This window comes from Lepisosteus platostomus, chromosome 14 (assembly GCF_059453375.1).
Source record: "Lepisosteus platostomus isolate fLepPlt1 chromosome 14, fLepPlt1.hap1, whole genome shotgun sequence".
Taxonomy (NCBI): Eukaryota; Metazoa; Chordata; class Actinopteri; order Semionotiformes; family Lepisosteidae; genus Lepisosteus; species Lepisosteus platostomus.
The window spans coordinates 29,090,599-29,111,236 of NC_142624.1; the positions used below are offsets into that span (position 1 = coordinate 29,090,599).

General features: G+C 38.2%; 1 protein-coding gene across 5 annotated transcripts in view; it reads right to left on the reverse strand.

Moving 5' to 3' along the window:
- Window positions 1-20,638, reverse strand: part of tanc1a (tetratricopeptide repeat, ankyrin repeat and coiled-coil containing 1a) — a 143,064-nt gene that overhangs the window by 106,073 nt on the left and 16,353 nt on the right. For 4 of the 5 annotated variants that reach the window (XM_088605509.1, XM_088605508.1, XM_088605511.1 and 1 more), the window contains exon 2: window positions 6,921-7,011. In XM_088605509.1, the coding sequence (XP_088461635.1) occupies window positions 6,921-7,011 (91 nt within the window). Of the gene's footprint in view, window positions 1-6,920; window positions 7,012-7,096; window positions 7,116-20,638 lie in introns of those variants that run through there. The other variant, XM_088605512.1, reaches the window with a different exon arrangement.

Sequence of the window (20,638 nt, forward strand, 5' to 3'; positions counted from 1 at the left end):
CGTCCAGGGTGTATCACACCAGGGTGTATTGTGCCAGTAACTTGCTGGAATAGGTTCCCCCATGATCCTCTATTGGATAAAGCAAAGCAGTTGGAAACAGATGGATAAATGTTTGCACAAGGTAGATTTTTGAAGGTAATAATTTCTTTTATTCTAATGATGATGAAGATGAAGAAGAAGAAGAAAAAAATAATTTTCCCAGAGCTCTCACAGCGACATAGGATGGGGCCCTTCCTCTGCAAGCATGGTAGTTAGCAGTTCAAATTTCTTTTGCACAAAGTACCCGGAAGGCAAAAAAATTGCAATCTGCCCCCAAAGTCCCTTAATTAACCTGAAATGTGAGGCGTTTGAATCCCAAGCAGGGAAAAGCTAAATTGTTATGGTTATGTCTGTTTTTATATGGTGAAATAGTCTTCTTATCGTCATATTACCAGTTCCATTTTACAGGTCTTTGACCTTACGCAGATACTAAAAATATTGATAAAGAAAAATGTTTTGCTGCGTGTGTACTGCAGTACAAGTCTGCCTTTGCCTTTCCCTATGCTTTACTTGCTCAAAAACAACCCATGCTAAGGAAGAATCTATACAGCCCGTTAGTAACACCCTGCCAGGGCTGCTGTTCTTCATAGAAGTTGCAGGACCCACACTCTTTGGAAAGCACCAGTGGCCGTGGAATTAAAAGGATCTCTATGGACAGCAGTCGGATGTCAGGTGTCAGGTCTCTGCAGGTTTCAAACATCTAGGCTCTCTGCAATCACCACACCCACACTATCTGCCAACAGAAGACTCTTCCACTTTACGGGAATTTCATTCAATCAAATCAATATTGTTTTCTATGAGACAAGTGTACACCAATATGCAAAAAAAAAACACTAAAAGCTGAAGCTTGTGCTGGCCTGGTGGCTTTTAGTTACGTCATTATCCGATACAGATCAACCAATTTTACAGATAACATCCTGCTGACCTATAAAGGTCAGAGAGGTGACGGAAAGTGAGAATGAAGGAGTCAAATGGTGAACAACACAGAGAGACAAAGCCTACTGGGAGCTTTCAACAACTAAAAAAAACACATGAAATTCCCAATTCCCACTTTTCATTCTTCAATAACTCTACCCTCATACTAGTAGGCCCCCAGATTTACGTGCAGCATGTGAAAAGATTTTGAGATGAAACATACCATAAAGAAACTGTATAAAATCTGCAAGCTATTACCGCATATAACATCAGTTGGCTTTAGTTTTATACACTGGTCATGGCATGTGATTTTTAATGGCAAATGATATAGGCTCAAATAAACTTCACTGCTGTCTTTGACTAAAAGATTCCCATGACTGGTGGACCAATCCTTTATATATGCTCTCAGAAAAAGAGCAAAAAATAACTGTCTGAGATGCTACTGAGGAAACATTACAGAAGAGTGTCATTTTTATTACATTGCTTTGCTGTTGTGTACAATTTTAACACTTTGGAAACCTGAAATTGTTATTTAAAGCTTAACAAATTCCCAGTGAAAACCCCCCAAAAAAGTATTTTCGGGGGAAATTTTTAAATGCTCCAATAATTTCACATGTAAGTAGACTTGGAACAAATCTCCTTCTCACTGTACCTTCCCAAAGGGAGGAAAGAAATACGAAAAACAGCAGGAAACTACACACAGTTTGTTTTAATAAGAGTGCAAAGCAAATTAAATTTCCTTTCATTTTGTAATGGCATCGTCTGCTCCGTCAGGTCATTTGTAAGGAATCTCTGGGCCCTGAATACCAGCCAGGCCTCAAGAACATTGTGTATCGTGAAATGCAAACCACTGCCTCTCAGATCACCCCCCAAAACGTCCATTTCCTTTGCATTCTGGTCATCTGCCAACAAATCAACTAGTCTGTCCGCTGACATAAAGAAAACCCAGAGAGGCAGCCTGTACCAGCTACCCCACAGCTGAAATAACAATATGCATTAAATCATTTTGCAAACTTCAATTACCATACCATCAATCAAGACTCGGTAACAACAGAGCATGAAGAGCTTACCAGTTCAAAAAAAGACAGATTTTAATGACTGCATTTGATCATTTTTCAAAATCTTATTTAAAAGCATTTTTTTTATCTTTAAAGTATTTCATTTTTCCGAGATGCTTTAAACTGGACTCCACACAATGATCGCAATAATAAAATTACGTCTCACAAGAGGTCTTTATAGAAAAGCATTCCGGCATTATATTTTCTAATTCTCTTTCGTTTCCGCCTGTATCATTAAAGAAATTCAATCATTTACACTAATTTGGATCTAGTTTAAACAGATAACCACCCCCTACTGTTCGGACACTTTGAAGGAAAGGGCATTTGCTATGTATTCTTCCTTCGTCTGGATGCCACTGCTGAATTTAATTAAATCACAGAACTTCAAATGGTGTGCATTCCAATTACTCAGTGGTTTGATGTACAGTAGTTTATTGACTACACTTTAGCAGTCAATGCAATTTGAATAACAGCAGGAGGATGTCTTTTCCATTTTGCCCTCCACTGTTTCTTAAGCCAAAAGTAAAGGTGCCTTCATTTCTGGTTTGATAAAGCCAGCAGATCATAAACCAATTGTTAATTATGATAATTCCACTCAATTCTTAAAAAGCACACTGTGCAAAATGTTTACAAAAAACAATTCCTTGATTAATCCTTTCCTAATTGATACAGCCAACAGTTCATAAAACAGTCATTTTATCAGTATGATGCATCAGCAAAGGAGTGAATACTCACACTAACATTCTCAGCTTAGACAAAGCACACTGCATCTACTGCATGTGAAATAATGTTTTAATAAGCCACATCATACACTTTCCACTTTTTAAGTGTTTAGACAAGTCTATTAAGATTCAATCCAATAGCTAGTAAATGTCCAAATTCCTTACATTTACCGTTTTCTTAGGCCTATATCATATGGGCATATTTATGTATACAGCATACTCATACTCATTTTATTATTGACTATGAGTTTAATCACATAACGGTGACAGTCTCCTGAACTGGGCTCGTTGCCTGTTAGGCCTTTTTCAGGGCCAATACAATTCCAGGCTAGTAAAGCTCTAGCTTTATCTTCTGAGCTTGCGCTACATTCCCAGGTTTACAAAGCCTTACAAGAGTGTGTGATTAACATCAGCTTACTACGGACAGTTCTGAAAAACAACTGCCTACACAGACAGCTCTGTTTAGCAGCACATAAAAAGGACCCTGCGTCATCTGACAGCTGGTTTCTGTAGTTCTAATTACCACCCAAGTCTGAATCTTTAGCTTCAAACTTGCTGCCTTAAGGAGATAATGAGCTAAGGAGAAAAAAAAATATATAAACTTTCCCCAGGAAAGTAAGTGTCTTCGTCACTCCCAACTGTGTTGAGAAAGGCTCCCGCTTTGCACAAAGAACAAAAAAAAGCCCTGAGGGATGGAAGGGAAAAAAGAAGACAACAGCCACTCCCCAGAGGATGAGTTACAAATCACAAAGTCATGTAGAAACATGAAAACATACTCCTTGCACTCACAATCTGCCATAAAGATGATGTCTGTATTGATGAGCTTTAATGATTATAATGCATGTGAGCAGCTGGGAGAACGAACTGGTTCCTCTTCCAGTGGTCCTAAACCATTTCTCTCACAAAAAGCCAAAACCTGTCAGATAGCATTTTGCAGTCATGTAAAGAAAGAACAAAGGTACACTTGATGGACACGTCTTCAGCCCAACAGAATTTTGGAAGTTGCAGCCTGAGAGGCTTAAGATATGAATCTAAAAAATATTCCCAGAGCCAACAAGGAACAAGCCTTCAATTTGATCCACCTTTATAGAATAATGCCTCTCAAAACTGATAAGATGCACCTTCTCTCCCCATGCCTTCATGTACAAAAAGTTAAATAGATGATGCACCTTGAGAGAAGGTGGAATAAAATGACTTCACCTCCTTGTTTTTTCCCCAATATATTGGAATTAGTCCAACAGGTCAATTTTTCAGCACAATTAACCTCAAGGCACCTTGTGTTCTAGACTCAGAACCCTGATATCAGTCACACCAGACACTCAGCGCACACTTTGCAGTGAAAGGTCATCGTGAACTGTCGTCTGACTTTAGGAATAGCAACAAAAGTTTCGTAAAAAAATTGGACAAGCAACTCCATACTCTAAATCTAAAAAGGTTAAACTAGCAAATGGTGTCTTCATGAGCAGTCTGGGCACAGAGCAGGGCTAATGACTGTGGCATCTGGCAGGGAAGAAGTTTCCGTGATTTCTTTTAACTTCAAGGCCTCAAGGCCAAGCCACAACATTATGAATAACATATGCTGAGCAATCGTGTAATTATATACCGATCGCTGCCTTTTCTCTTAACCAATTTCCATTACATATCACATTGTAATTTTTATATGCATCTTGGTTTTAATTCACCGTGATGCAGCACAGGGAAAATTATATCTTGACTGCTTTAGGTATCTTACAGATTCAACAGAGTGAATTCTCCAGGTATGACCTGTTAAGAAAAGAGCGAGAAAAGCTGTATGCGCATATAGTTGAGGTCAACCAACGTTTGGTGGCGAATAATTATTTCCAGGTGTTAGAAAAAAGGCAACTACCTCAAGAAGTCTGTTCATGTCAATTTAATTATCCTGTACCCATTAAAGTCAATCACATGGATCAGCACTTCATTCTGAGTGATTTCCGTGACTTAGTGTAAGCTGAAGGTCTCCTTTAGTGTTGAACGGAGCTGCTAACTGCAGTATTTTCATCCTTTTATTTCCTGCTATTTCAATGAGACTTCTTTAGTTCAAATTTTCTTAAAATTAAAACTCCCTGTATTCTTTCCTGAAAATATATACACAATATTATATAACCACCTTCTTACAAAAAGATAAAAATACTTGTACAAATGACTCATATAACATATAATTCAATTTTAAGTTTGCGATTGTTATATTTCAAGCTGTGCGATTTACTCGCTTTTTCTTCGGGTTTCCTTCTGTCAAAAATTTACATCAGTTCAGGGATCAAAACAAAATCAGTCTAGGAGATTTCACAGAAAATCATGGATCTGACATAGAGAATCGAAATAAATCCTTATACCTTGACATGGATATATCGATTTCATGTCCATAGGCATCGTAAGGGGAGAAAGAACATTTTTGTGAACTGTAAACAGATATGATTTTGATTTAGAAAGCTTGTTTCAGGTCAAAATGTTGTAGATTTTCCAAATGTTTCAGCAAATTTAATTTCAGCAAAACCTGGCAAGCACTTTCCCATATACACATTCAACATCACAATATTGAATAGGTATATTCACAATAGGTTACATAGAGCTGTCTCAGATTAGCAAATGCTAATTGGACCATTTCTTAAAGAAAAAAATGCTAACATTTTTATGTTTTGCAATACCTTTTCAGTTTTACAATTTTTTTTACGGACCCTTAACCGTACTAGCAACACTTTTTAGTGCTGATCACTTTTGTTATCTTTGTACTCTCTGAGAAACAAGTAAGCTAGATTTTGTCATTTCGCAACATCTCATGGCTATAATGAGGACCAAAAGCAGGAGCATGCCTTAAGGAGTAATACAGTACACTGACAGGCAGGATTAAAAGGTAAAGAAACTTTATATCCAACAGATATAACTTGTTTTTTTAGGCTGTAAGTAAGCGGAGCAGACATAAGTGTATCTTTCAAAAACTGATACTACCTAAAAGCTTGTTATGCCACTTTGGGAGGCTATAATAAAAGAGAACTGCTGGCTCTTAAATTGAAAACAGTGCTTTAAATTTGCTGTGAAACTCATTATGCTATTTACCATCTACACTAGTACACTACAATGTTCTAATACTTTCCAAAAGGAGTGCTTCATCCATATACAGTACAAAAAGTAAATCAATTATACATACATATATTTTTCACCCATACAAATAAAAAACATCATTAAAAACATCATTAGGGGATGGAGCAGAATGCAACTTGATATTATAAAAGGTAGCTGAGGAGTCAAGAAGCCAACTGTTTTACTGGGTATTAACAGTACAGTGACTGCTAATAAATAGCAAGTTAGAGCATGACTGGGCCAAGAGCAAATGAACCAAATCAAATGACTTTTGCAGACATTCGAGACCACATACACAGGAGGAAATGTACAGTTTAAAATATGCAAGGCAGTAAAATTTAGAAAAAATATGTAGATTTCATTCAGGAATACATCTAAAGTGTACTTAGCAATGCTTCATATTCTTGTCATATACTCATCTTAGCTTTTACTTGCAAAAACGTGTGCAAGGATACTAAGAATACATATCTAATCACAAGGACAGCAGGGGTGTAATGTTTACAGGTGTTTAAGCAGTCTTTTGTAGTAAAAAATGTATTTGATCTCAACTACACTTCAAAAGATAAAAGACAACAGAAAAAGGAATACAAAAAAGATACAGAAAAAAGGGTAACAAAAAGTAATCAGAAAATCTATAATGACAAAAAATACAGCTGTCACAGGTCAGAGTGAGCCTTTCATTGCCTGAACAGAAGATAAAACATACACCTAATACATGTTTTTGTAGATAAAACAGGAGAAAATTTAAATAAAAATTATAATTAAAAATGGTACCACATAAAAAAACACAAGCAAAAACAGTAATGCAAACTTAATACAGTATTAAATCAGTGAGAAAGAGAATTTTTACAGGAGACAATTTCATGTTTACAATAGTCATTTAGTCCACTTGCTTCCAAAATAAGTAACTGTGTTGAGTTTCTATGACAACAAAAGTGTAGAAATCTTACATACTTGTAAAGAAATGGTTCTATTCTGTGTTATTTGCAGGAGTTCTGTTTACAGACCAACACAGGGTGATCACATTTTCAGTGAAAAGTGGATGTGTCACTTTGTATAGATGGCAAATCTCAACTGGTATACATACCTAATTCCTTTTTGGTACCCTTTCCACTTTCTCTGTTCTTCTTCAAAACTGCCTTGAACATTTTGTAATTGTTGAAAGCTTTAGTTTCCCCCTGTGAAAAAAAAACCAAAAATCTACTCAGTTAAGTTAAAAACAGTATAAATAACCAGAAAAGAACTTCAAACATGACTTCATACATTGTGTTAAATGTCACTTCTCCAAACATTACTCAAGCCTTTTTTTCCCCCATAACTGAGCCACGGGATGTGTTTCTCATCTTGCAACAGCTAAAGTTTAGTGAGGAAAGAATGTTCTAATGTTTAAACTGAACGAACAAGGTCTCGCTATCTTGTTATATGGGAAAACAATCTGTTAGATTCTCTGCATTCCACATCTAATTGATGCTATGTGACTGAACTTGGGGTTTTCTGCGGAGTTAAAACTAAATTTAGGTGGCGAATATTTTTGCATTTTGCGTGTGAAGACTGACCACAAGTGGCTGTCACAGAGAGGGTGAGAATAGATATAGAATATAGTTTGGATGTTAGAGTGTGCCAACAGAAATTTTGAAGCACAATAAAACAATGTAGCAAAATAACCCGGATTATATAAATTTTACGATTTGTCAGGAATATTCACACAAAAATCAGGTTCACCTTTTCATGACAGTTTCAATCAGGGTTTAGCAACCTATCTATTCCTGTCTTTTTTTTATAGTAATTCTATACAAATGTAACAAAATGTGTAACTTTGCTTTCCACTGTTCTGCAAGCACAGTTCCCTGGTGCTAACACCATCTGCACATGAAGAACAGCCCTCTGACCTCCGAAGGACAGGGATTTCAGAAGACACTGGACTGCAAGTTCTTCTCTACAATACAGCTCAGCTCCACAGACAAAGACGGACACCCGCTTACTGATTCAAGCTTTTAACTCCAGGCTTTAACTCCAGAGACAGTTGACCTCCTGGGTCCACCATTTGTATTGCAGATTAACAGAGGAGAAACCAGAACGAGAGTACAGTACCAACAATCCGGCCAAAATTCAAAACACACAGCTGCTCTCCCCAACAGCTCGACTGACTGGCTGAACTGCGCACCAAGTTTCTACTTTCATTAAACTAGCGGTCCTTCTGCGTTTGTGTCAGCAGTGGTAGGGTCAGACAAGCATTTTATTATTCAAGGGAGCTCCTGGCAGGACTTCAGAGTCCTCAGGAAGCACTGGACCGCACAGTCCCACTCTGTGATTGGATGTGAAAACCCAATACTTTTTCCATCTGTAGCAAAAGACTGTGGAAGATGCATTGATCTTGTGCTTCTTTTGGAAATTATGGTATAGGGTAACATTGCTTTAAGATAATTTTGCATAAGGGATGGTTTAGGGCATATATGAGATTAATGATTGAGTTTTATGCAATAAATCATAAATATGTGAAAGTTGAGCTCGTTGAACCCCACTCAGTTAAGCTTAGAACCCCCACATATGCAGAATGTTGTCATGTGGTATTATTCTAATTATCGTTGAAGAAGTCTTCAAAGCCTAGATAAAAACACTGCAACCATTGATCTGTCTTTTCCAACATACAGAATTGTACAGATATGCAAATAATGAGGTTAACACCTATCATCAGACATGGAGTCTATGCAATTGCATTCAAATTCAACAAAACACCAAGTCTGAAGTATTTGTATTTGTTCTTTAGGGGTTCAGATTCTGAAAAACAAGCATTTGTACTTATATGCTTAACAAATACAGTAGCTCAAACAATATTTCAAAGACACGTTCTGCTGTTTAATTCCCTTTTGAGGCTCATGCACCCACAGCTAAAATGTGGAGCTCACACCTCTGCCAACTGTCATGAGCTCAAAACACCTGCTAATGAAGTGACCATCTAATGAAGCGCTCTGATGCAGTATTTTAACTGCATCAGATAATTGCTTGTTAATTCTGAATAATTAAGATTTATCATTAGGCAAATAGGTGCTTGTTATTAGAAGAACTATTTCTTAGCTTGTCACATATAGGAACAGACCCATTTCATCCACCACTGATCTCAGTCACCTGTTTAACACACGGCAGCCAGTATATGCCAACAGCCCCACTACACAGTAAATCGGATGATGAGGCGAGGAATTGTGAGTCTTTGCTTCAGCAACTGAATTAAGAGGGTACTTCAGGTTGGTTAGACTCTCTACACACAGGGGAATTTAGCCACAGGATCTTAAATGACCAAGCTCTGAGGGATAAGTGCCTCCTACTGATTCACCACTTAACCAGGTTGCTGCATTTTTATTTTGGAGATCTCTTATCCAAGTACTGACTAGACTCATCCTTGATTACCATCTAAGATATGAGATGAGGCTAGGACGCAGTCATTCTGCTTCCTCTACAGTACAGTGCATGAATGCGATTCACTGCTGTTAGTTTCGGCAGCAGAGATGCGCATGTTACAACCTCTGGCACTTCTCAAGTTCATAGTATCAACAACAGCAAATCATTTGCATTTAAATGTATGTGACCCCAAAACTGCCTGCAATAGAGAGCAGCAGTGCAAATACCTGGAACATATAGATTTTAGATAATTTACAGAAAAGAATGCATTTACAGGACACAGGGATTATCCTTTCATTCAATTTTCTCTCAAGCTTGGCTAGGTTTTGCACTCAACTAGTATGTGTCAAACGCAATGTCCAAACAGAGCAAGGCAGTGAAGATGAACGGGCACATTAGACTAGAAATGCCCTCTGCCAAGGGGGCTGTGATGGAAAGAAGTAGATGAATAATTGGTACCCTTGATATTGAATTGCCCCTTTGATGCTACATTAAAGTCAAACAGTAGGTTTGCCAACTGTGCTCAGAATGAATAAGCAGTACAGTACATCCACTGTGGGGATTTTTTAATTTCTATCTATCTGCTCAGAAACCATCTGTAAGGGCAACATAATGGGATATTTAACTGTCTTTTGAAGGACGCACTGTACTAAGGACAAAGGACCACATTAAGGGATCAGTGACTCTCCTTGCGTAAAGCGAGATTTATTAAAGAATCTATTCACGCTACCGCAGTACGATCTTTGGAGGCCTGACAAAAAAAAAAAGTGAAAGCATACTTGGGATGATTTCTAAAAAAAAAAGGCAATTCAAACTCACAGGGAATAAGAATTACAGAAATAAAGCAGTTCACAGTGCCTAGCACAGAGGCATGTCAAGACATCTTCTCTCACACTGTGAATCGCACACTGGAGAACAAACAAAGCAAAAGTTCAACTTGAGCCCTTTGGCTACAGAAGCTCCAAAAGGAAAGTAGCACTCTCCCAAAAAGGGCTAATTCAATTCAATTCAATTCAACACACTTGCAGGCTCTGCACCACGCCACCAATCCACTGTAAACTGGAGGAATAACCTGCACCGGATATTGAAACATCTTAAGGAAGCAAAGGAATTTCAGGACGCTTATGCACCTGCAGAACTGGCCCAGCCAAGGCCTGGTGATGGAAAAATGAAATGAGCCCCCCCAAAAATGAGCTACCCCAGAGCTGGCCCCCAGTTGGGCAACAAGGCCACAAAACACAAAACTCAAAGTGGCAGCTGGTAACGATTAGGTTTGTAAAAGCAGTCCCAGCTTGTCATCCGCTTTGGAAAACTAATAGCGGTACTCTTCATGTTGTATTTGAATATATCCAACAGGGATCTGACCACTATGTTTACACCCCAACAGGACTGTTGATCCATAAAACCCCCTAAATAGGCCTAGAAACATTCACAACAAAACGCGCTCTGATGGGTTCCTCTTTACAGAAAATGAAAAACAAATTACACTGCTTCTTATATCCTAAACAATTATAAATTAATGCGTTATAATTACGAGAGGAAGAGAATGTATTCAACCGACTATAAACCCTATTTGTCATCCATAACATGTTCAGTTTATTATAATTTGCTGTAAATTGTCTCTGTCAATGTTTTATCGAAAAATGCAGTTCAGAACTCTTAATTATAAATACTTCACAAAAAAATCTTGTAACCTAATGAACACCCTTTGTGTTGAGCATTATGTTGTGAATTTATCGAATGCAAGTATTTCAAGCTATTTAAAATTAAATGACAACGCTAGATGAACCGATGTGCAATTAAATATAAAACACTGAATCCTTTTAGGACAAATAATATACAAAAAAACAAGCACTGGAATGTAAATTCCTGATTTCCCAGTAAGGGCTTGAATGCACATTATTTTGTTCACTTAACTTGCATGAATAACAATAGTGCCCAAACTAGACATGGGATAAAACAGACATCCATGCATGGAGTCTATCCCAGCAAGCAACAGGCAAAAGACACACCTTGGACAAGACATCGGTCCACAGGGGAGGCGGACACAAACACATGTGCACACAGTCACACCAGGGACAATTTTCCCAGAAGCCAATTAACCAGTATGTTGTTAGACTGTGGGAAGAAACCAGAGCAGCACCTGGAGGAAACGCACATGAGCACGAGAGAACATACAAACTCCACACAGCATCCCAGGCCCAGAATCGAACCCAGGACCAATACAGCAATGCTAACCACTGCGCCACAGTGCTACCTAAAACAGACATCACACATTAAATGAATTTTCTCAAGCAGCCATCTTAATGAAAGAAAACAAGACTGCATATCATCTCAATATACACTATAGTCCATCCAGCATTACTGCCAATTTTGCTGCCACTTAAGACGGAAGCACTTCAGGTGTTGAGCTAGAAGGCAGCTCTCCAGAACTCCTTTTAACCTCTGCACAGAGGAAACAAATAGCTCAACTGTGCAATGTTGGCCCTGGTGAACTGGCACACAGCTGTTCACTCCACATTATTACAGTATTACAGCAATTGACAACCTGCGCACATTTGAATCCCCTTTCAAAAAGACAGGAAGACAGCTGTGCTTCATTGTAATAAAGAAAGGATTAAAAGAGATGCCAGTGTTTTGTTCCAACAATTAAGATGAAGCAGTGTACTGCAACTATTCTGCTGCGCTTATCCACTCAGCAGATTCACAAATTATGTTGCAACCCAGTCTGCTCTCCTTTCCACATTTCCTGATTCTGTTAGTTTTCTAGACTGTACTGATGGGTTCCAACAGCAGTTCCGATTGGCTCCCCAGTCATGTAACAAAAATGAAAATGTCTAAAATGGACCAGAACTGTGAGAAGTGGCTTTTCAGATACGGCAAGATACAATTACTCTTTTCTAAACATTTGTACAACAAAGAAGAATTTAACCTTGAATTGCAGATTGAAAAAAGCAAGACACTTACTCTAACAGCAGACCAGCGATTAAACAGACTTCACTCCCAGACCCTGCTGCCACAGTTTCACCTAGGAGAGGAGCTGAAACTGTCACCTAAAGATTAGGGTAAACCATTAACTTACCCAGACAGCTGGGAGCGAGCATTCTTTTGATAATAGTTCAACATGAAGGTGAAAATCAGTTTTTACTACAGCTGGATGTCTCAAGAGTATTTAGGCAAAAGTTATTGACTTTCTGTACTGGCAGTGTCAGTTTATCACCCTGCACAAGAATAATGAAAGCTCTGGAGCCTATCTGTAGAAGTGAGTGTTAAAACTATTTGAAGTTCATTAATTAAGAAGCACCTGTTTGTTAGAGAAAAGCACTACCTGCCAGCGTAAAAAAAATCTCTCCCAATTATGTGATAGAGAAAATTCTAAACCTCATTGAACTGTATAGGTCCTGCAGGTCCAGCTATGAAGGCAACAAATCGTAACAAAAAACTAAAAATATTGCAAATGCACGGATTATTATGCCCTAATGTAGCATCTTCTTTTTGCATGAGGCATTTTGTAGAGAGATTATGTATTTACACTGTACATACAAATGGAAAAAGCCATTTAGGTTTGAACGGCCAGATGATAAATGTAAATCTGACTGCCACATTAGATTGAGTAATTACCAGTTATTAGGTGAGCATGCTTACTAGACTGTTGGTCAATGTCCAGGAGTGTATCAAGAGCACACCTGCAAAGCCCCAACTGATCCATCCTTCACACAGAACAGTAAAATAACTAATCATATTGATCAGTGATGAAGGAAAGTAGAACTCAAAGCCTCCCTGAAACACCTCACATAAGGTGAATGTTCAGAAATATGAAAGAAATTCTAGCTGGCCCGCAATCTTTTAAGCTGAGCACAGACATCAAAACCATTGTCGTTTTGTTGCTGCTTCTATTACATTATTAAATTAATATGACTATTTGAGTTGAGGGTGTGACCTTTTATTTTAATGAAATTAACATTTATTTAATACGGCTACTTCCATAGAACACCATCTCATGATGCTATGTAATAAATCAAATCTAACAAGATGGGCAGGAATATACCAATTTGAAGAGTAAATTATGCAGAATTAAAAGCAGGAGTATAAACATGAGTTTAAAGACATGCAAGATCTGACATCTGTTAGAAGATCACTCCACAGCCCTAGAGGAAAAGGACAGAAAGCCTGGTCTCTGTGTTTGAAGTTTCCTTTTAGGACCTGAAAGAAGGCCAGAGTCTGCAGAGGACAAATGAGAGGCATATATGGAGTTAAAAGTTCACTGATGTAGTCAGGAGTCAAACCATTCAGCCCTTAAAGGTGAGTGGCATTTTATTCTGAAATCCACAGGGAACGAGTGCAAGGAAGCAAAAACAGGTGAAATAAACTCATGCATTTTTGTTTCAGTTAAATCAAAGCAGCTGAATTCTAAACACGCTCTGCATCTGGTTAAGAACATGTTTGGATAAACCAACAAGCATTGCATTACAATTATTTTGCAGTAACTGTAAACAAGAATTTGGTCATTCTGTCTTAATTAAAAAGAAATAACTAGAATCCCTCCTCCCCAGTTTCTTAAAAAATGTTCCCATCACTCTGTAAGCAAAACATGAAACATCTTTGACGATACTTTAAACCATATAATTTGTTTTGAGCAAGAAACCATTTCCATACTGCTACCTCCAGTTTCCTCTTAAGTCCAAACAAAACAAAGGGACCACACAGAGCTTAGCTCATGTATTAGTGTTCTTAGGGCTGAATACTTTAAATTTGACAAGAGTATTCAAGTCTATAGAGTGGAAGCCATTTACAAACACAAAAACAACCATTTTGGTTAGAAAACAAGCTTATTAATGAAGAAAACAGCACTTATTTAAGTAATGATGCAATATTTACTTAGAAGATTTAGAGCAGGGAGAAATTTAAGAGCACACATACATGACTGTGCAACCGATTCGGACTCATTAAGTGTTTCTCAACTAAAACAAAATAGGAGGCAGAACAGTACTGTTGTCAATAGGTCAGGCAGTTATGAATCATTAGGCGATTAATTTGTTTATTAAATAAACCCCTTGTTTACCAAACCTCCCCTCCCCAAGAAAAAGACTCAATACTAAAGAGACAAAAGTGATTTATTTACACATGTTTTCCAGTTATTCTCACAAACTGCTTCTCAATTGGAAACTGCCGGTTTTGTGTTCAGCTGTGACCCTAAAAGCCACACACAGGGGAGAAGAGGAAAAGTAGACAAACTCTTCTGACCCACCCACCTTCTCGTCACTTGTCATTCAGCATGTCGTACACACCACAGCCCCGTGCTGACTGGAGGAGAGGCTCGCCCCTCACAGATACCACAAGCCTAAATTCCTGATGTAAGCTCATTCTCCCACAAGCAGCAAGGCCGCGGCCTCGTAGCTCTCATGTCCAGGAGGCGATTCTATGCCGGCATGTTTTAATATGGAACTTGCCACGTTCTCCCAGGTGTTCGCATGTTTTTATTTTTTCTGGTATGCCAGTTTCATCCCACGGACATGCTGAGGAGGCCTCTCTAAATCTTCAATTTAGTGAAAATAGACTGTGGGCACCCCAACCCCTGAATCTACCCTATCAAAAGTGGTACCGATGCCTAAATATATCTAAAGCTTGGACTCAGATCTGGGTTTGTACAAAATGAAATATGTGTCTGTTATACATAACACATTTATTTTGATACTATTTTTGGTTTGCAGTTCCTATATCCAATAGAGCACCATCAGGAAAGCTTTACAAATCATCACAAAAAACACAGATTTGAAATATATTCCTAGACGAAAAATATTTAAAGCTTAAATTCAGATATTATCACTATGTAGGCATAATTATTCTAGAATACAACTGAAACTATTGCCTTCATCAATATAATGTAAACATGTAAAGAATCCTTTAAAAAGCATCACAAATCATCTACCAACTCTTTATAGAGTATTTTTACCGACTGCACTGAATGAGTGTCTCAGCACTCTGACTTTGCATTGGATGCCTTTCATCTTAAATAAGTCAATACAATAAAGGCAAATCCTCACTGGATGTCTTCAAAACATTCAATTCAATTGTTCAATTAGAAGGATCTACTGTTACAATATAATAATAAGAGACAGTTTTAATTTAAGGGAAGAGGATTAGCAGAACAAAAAAGCTTAAGTACATTTCACTAATTTTAGTTATAGCCAGGACAACACCTGCTGAACAAAAATAGTAGAGTGCACATAACAGTGTGGTGCTTTTACTTTCACTTGCCTTGCTCCAGGAGAACAAGCTATTAATTCAGATTGAACCACAACTTAATTACAGAGAACACAAAGTAATGAGCTAAGCAACAGGTACTTACAAACGGATCCAGTAAACTTCAAACCATTAAAATATCGAGCCACACAAAGTGGACGTTTTACCATAAAGAAGTGACTAAATGCAGAAATCCTCCACTTTTCCACATGAAGCATATAATGTGTTCATCAGGGGCTGTATCACTAAGCTTCTGTTTAGTAAAAGGGTCAGCAAAAACGATGCATAATTTTCCCTAGATGGTCAAATGTTTTGGCTTGCTTTTCAATATCCGATTGAGGAAGCGGTAACGACAAATATAAAACTGCTATATGGTACTTAGACATATTCCTTTTCAAACAGAAACATTATTTTTAAGAATCCTCTTGCCTAATTAAGTTTTACATTCAGACAAGGAATAACAATCGTCCAAAAGCTCCTCTAAGAAGCATATACTTTGTGTCTGGACTGAAAAATGATGACTCCAGCGAGTCTGTCTTTATTCTAGAGCAAATGTGTAGTTTCCTCACAATGGTAAACCATGGAATTGAAACAAACAGACAAATTACATGATGTCACAGACAACAAACTAAAAGTTCATTTACAAAGAAATCTATTTATTTAGGCTTGAAATAACTATGGTCTATAATCCCAAACAGAACACAAGATTAAAACATTAAACCATTAGATTTCCAATTTTGGTATTCCCAGTCAACACAGAACTTAGAACTCTTTTAAGCCAAAAAGTATAAATGCTGCAGCAAACACATTCTTAAAAATAAGTCATCTAAACACTGTCTGGTGGTCAGATGGATAAACAATAAGCATTTCAATCATCGCTAAAACACAGCATTTTTAAATCTGTTACTTAAACAAAGTCTCAGGAAATGAGACATTTTACTGGACTCTCTGATGCTGGCAGGATTCCAGGGCATTATGGCAGTAGTGATTCACCAGTAAAATACACCCCCAATCCATTTTATCTTCCTGTCCTGGGACACAGATCACTGCCAGGAAAGAAGCAAAAATACACTGCCAAAAAGTTAGGCTCGCTCACTGAATTGCTAGCGCTGCACGCCATAAAATCCAAGCACATCCAACAAACAGAACAAATAAGTTTCACGTCCTTCCCGTTCATTCAAGTCCTACATTTAATCTTTCAATTCCATCTCTTCAATTGTTTCCGTTTCTATTCCTCTGCCGGTACTTTTCTGGTAATAATTAGCCGTCCTTCTCATAACTGCGCAATATTAACAAAAAAAATTCAGTTCCAGGTGGCTATGACAAAAAAAAGGACCAAAAAAATTAGTTCTGCTTTGAACAGACCACATCCTCAACTTTTAAGACTCCGACCTAAGAAATATTCTCTGCGTCTTGTAATTTTCTCATCAGTCAATGTTTTGCTGACATGCATATAAAAGCTCCATATGCTGTGCAGTAATTCCCCACAACATAAGTTACAAAGGATGTTCGCAGATAAAACAGACGCAGTGGGATTCTGGGAGCAACCGCATTCAAGCTCCAACCTTCATCAGATAAACCATTTCAGTCATACAGCAACACCCTCTGCCATGACCACAGTTTAGCAACCTGCTAATCCTGACAGAATGGTAATAAAACAGTATTCATATTCACACAGGAGATAAGACTCAGCTAGGTGCACACAGAAATACTATAGAGCTTGGGAGTGAATCAGGCCATTTTGACATCTGCTGTACCTGCAGGCAGTTGCCTGAACAGCTAAAAGCATTTTATGCAGCTTTATATTCAAAAACGACTTTTTGCACTGTTTGTCTAGGCAGGTCATGAAAAATCTTGGATCCAGCAGCTCTATCACCCTGCAACTCACAACTGCTAAAAGAAGTGTTAGTGGGACTAGTAGGGGGAAGCTCACCCTGCAGTCTGTGTGGGTCCTAATGCCCCAGTATAGTGATGGGGACACTATACTGTAAAAAAGGTGTAATACCGAGGTCTTGACTCTCAGTAAAAAATGGTCATGGTTAGCGGTGGGCAGTATAACTGGTACAGACGGTATACTGGTAGAAATATGTGCCACAATATTGATTTGGCTATACTGTTTAAACCGGTAGAGAATGGATTTTGATGTTTACATAGATCACACCGCCAACACTGGCACAAATCGGGGTTGGGAAATTTTTACTATTGACCCATCATAGTTTAAAATTCTGACGTATTTTAGCTCCAATTATATAATTTCCGAAATTGTTCATCTTGGTGATATTTGGAAATCTGATAGGTTCAGAATTATTGCTCTTCGGTGGTTCAAACGTCCAGTTTATGACGCATCTGAGGTCATTGCGGCCTCTCCCCTTTTCTGTGTAAACAAACGCACGTGTTTGGTGTGCCCGTCTGCAAACACAAATACGCGGAGAAAAGGAGAAAGGCAGGGTTGGCGAGAGGGGAACAAGCGTCGAAATTGTTGAAAAGAAGGGTGTTTCATCGGTTGTTTGGAAATGGTTCAGTTTTAAAAAGTCCAACCACGAGCAGAAAACGGTTATCTGCAAACTATGTCGGGCGACAATCTTAGCCAGAGGCTGTAATACACGCAACCTCTTTTAGCAACCTAAAGATGAAACACGTATGCGAGTATGAGCAAAGTACGAGAATGCGCTCCCAATCAAGTGGTTCTAGTGTCGGTCTGAAAAGAAAAGCCACAACGCAGACATTGCTGCCCAAGTCATTAATTAGTCATTGTCCTTTTGACAAGAAAAGCCAACAGTGGAAGGACATTACACACGCCATAACTGTGTACCTGTGTAAGGACATGGTGCCCATCCAAACCGCTGAGAGAGAATGCTTTAAGGCAATGAAGAAAACACTAAAGAAACACAGTAGCTAACCAACAGTACATAATAACCTAATACTTAACTTACTTAATAGTAATAAAAACTTACTATCCACGTCTTGCACTCCTTTTAAAGCATGTTCTATTGAAATTCTGAGAAATAATTCTATATTGTGATGTATATCGTTACCACCCAAAATTAAAATTATAATGCGATATAAATTATAGGCCATATCGCCCAGCCCTAGTCATGGTTATTAAAATGGTCACGGTCAATAAAAATCCCAAGGGGTTTCTCAAAAAGATTAGGGGTGTTACCCTAGTGTCCTGGCCAAATGTTTCCTGGCCGTCTTATAATCCCCAATTTTGAATTGGTTTCATCACTCTGTTCTCCTCCCCACTGAGAGCTGATGTCTGGTGAGAGTACTGAGGTGCACTTTGGCAGCCGTCGCATAACCCAGGGTGGGGCTACACATTGGACTGGTGGGTAGCAGTCCCCATTACCTTTATTGCACTTTAAGTGGAGTGTTCTGAAAAGCACTATATACTGTAAGTGTGAGGAATTATTATAATTTTGTACTGGTATTAACAGAAAAGGCATTTCTGTAGTACACCTTTCATTTGATTTCTTTCCAGTCCTGGTGAGTTTAGGATTGATACAGACATAGACCCTAGGAAATTATTTTTTTCACAACCAGATAATGAAATTCTTCACATTACTGATCTGGTAAAACCCGTAAAACGATAAGATCCGTTCCCCAGAAGACTGGCTTTTGATGATTTATATATTCCAGCCGATCCACTAATGGCCCTGGCACCATATTAAACAAACCTAACTTTGATGGCAAAATATGAAGCATATGTTAGCAATTATCACGTCCCACACATTCTTCACTGGTAGGCTTGAGCTATTAGGAGCCAGGTGTGCCCAAAAGAAAAGGGCTGAAAAAGACTAGTGATTTTTCATCTAGATAGACTTTCATGACATGACTGAAAGTGCAACATCCAACCTTTTGACATGCAGAAAATGCAGATGCAAATGGTAAGGATCACTATGAGAACCGAACTTGGGTTTTGCAAAAAGAAAACGTAGGATACTATGAGTTCTGAAGTCAGCATTTTATTATCTATTATAAGCATGAAAACATCACCAATAAACTGTACTTTCATTTTCCTCCATGAATGGTGGTGGGAACTACCCAGGCATGTTGCTAAAGATGATACACCTGCTTCTTTCAAAAAACAACCCGATTAGTTCCTCGGATTAAGCAGCTAAAAGCAACCAAACAAGCTAGATAGGCAAAATTGCCTCCTGTTGTTTTTATGTTCTCACACAGAGCTTTCAAGTCGCTTGACTGGCACCCTCAGTGCTACTTTGATTCTTCTAATTCTTGATAAAAAAAAATGACAACATGCAGTTGTAGAAAAATCCTGTTGTAGTAGCAATTTGGAAAGTGCGCTGCACTCTTTTCACACTATTTAAATTCAAGACTTCAGCCTGGTCTGGTTTGTAAAAGCATATGACTGAAGGCAGACAAAAAGTCATTGTCAGATTTTCTGGCACAGTGATGACAGAGGGACAGATTCATTCAGGAAAACAGATGAGCAGACAGAGCCACAGCAGGAAAAGGAATTGATTAAAACAAATCGGCTCTAGAAGCAGAAACAAAAATTCTGAAAGTAAAATACATGACGAAGTGATTAGACCTAAACCGGTGTTTTGCAACCTTCCTCAATCAGAGCCACTGTCCTTCCAGTTTTACAAGCAGACATAAATGGTCAACAAGCGCAGATCTGCTCCTAAGTAAGCCACTGATTGAACCAATCAAGTCATTCGGAGCTCAGCTGGAATGAAAACCAGATGACTCAGTGGTGCTCTAAGAACGAGGGTAGCAGATCCCTGACCAACATTAAAAACACTCAGCTGAATTAGAACTAAACATACTCTGCTATTGTTTAAGAGTGAGATCGTAAATCTCTCTCCATGGTAAAGGATCTTGTTTTTTCTCTCCTTCTCTCCTGGCAATGTATTTATTTCCTCAGCTACATAAGTCTAGATGCCACAGGTCCATATATCTCTCATCGCTTATTACATCAGATTAAATTTAATTGATTCTGGTTTCACTATGAAAACATGGGATTATGGGTATACACTGTACTTTCCTGCTTTGTTTTCATTCTTTCCAGTTGTTTGGGGACAGAAAATGGAATCTAGGGATATAATCATTGGAACAGTAATTAAAACTTCTTTTGTGGGATGATAACAAATGAAATGATAGATTGTACTCCCACAGGTATTGTCCCAGAAATGCTCCCGACAT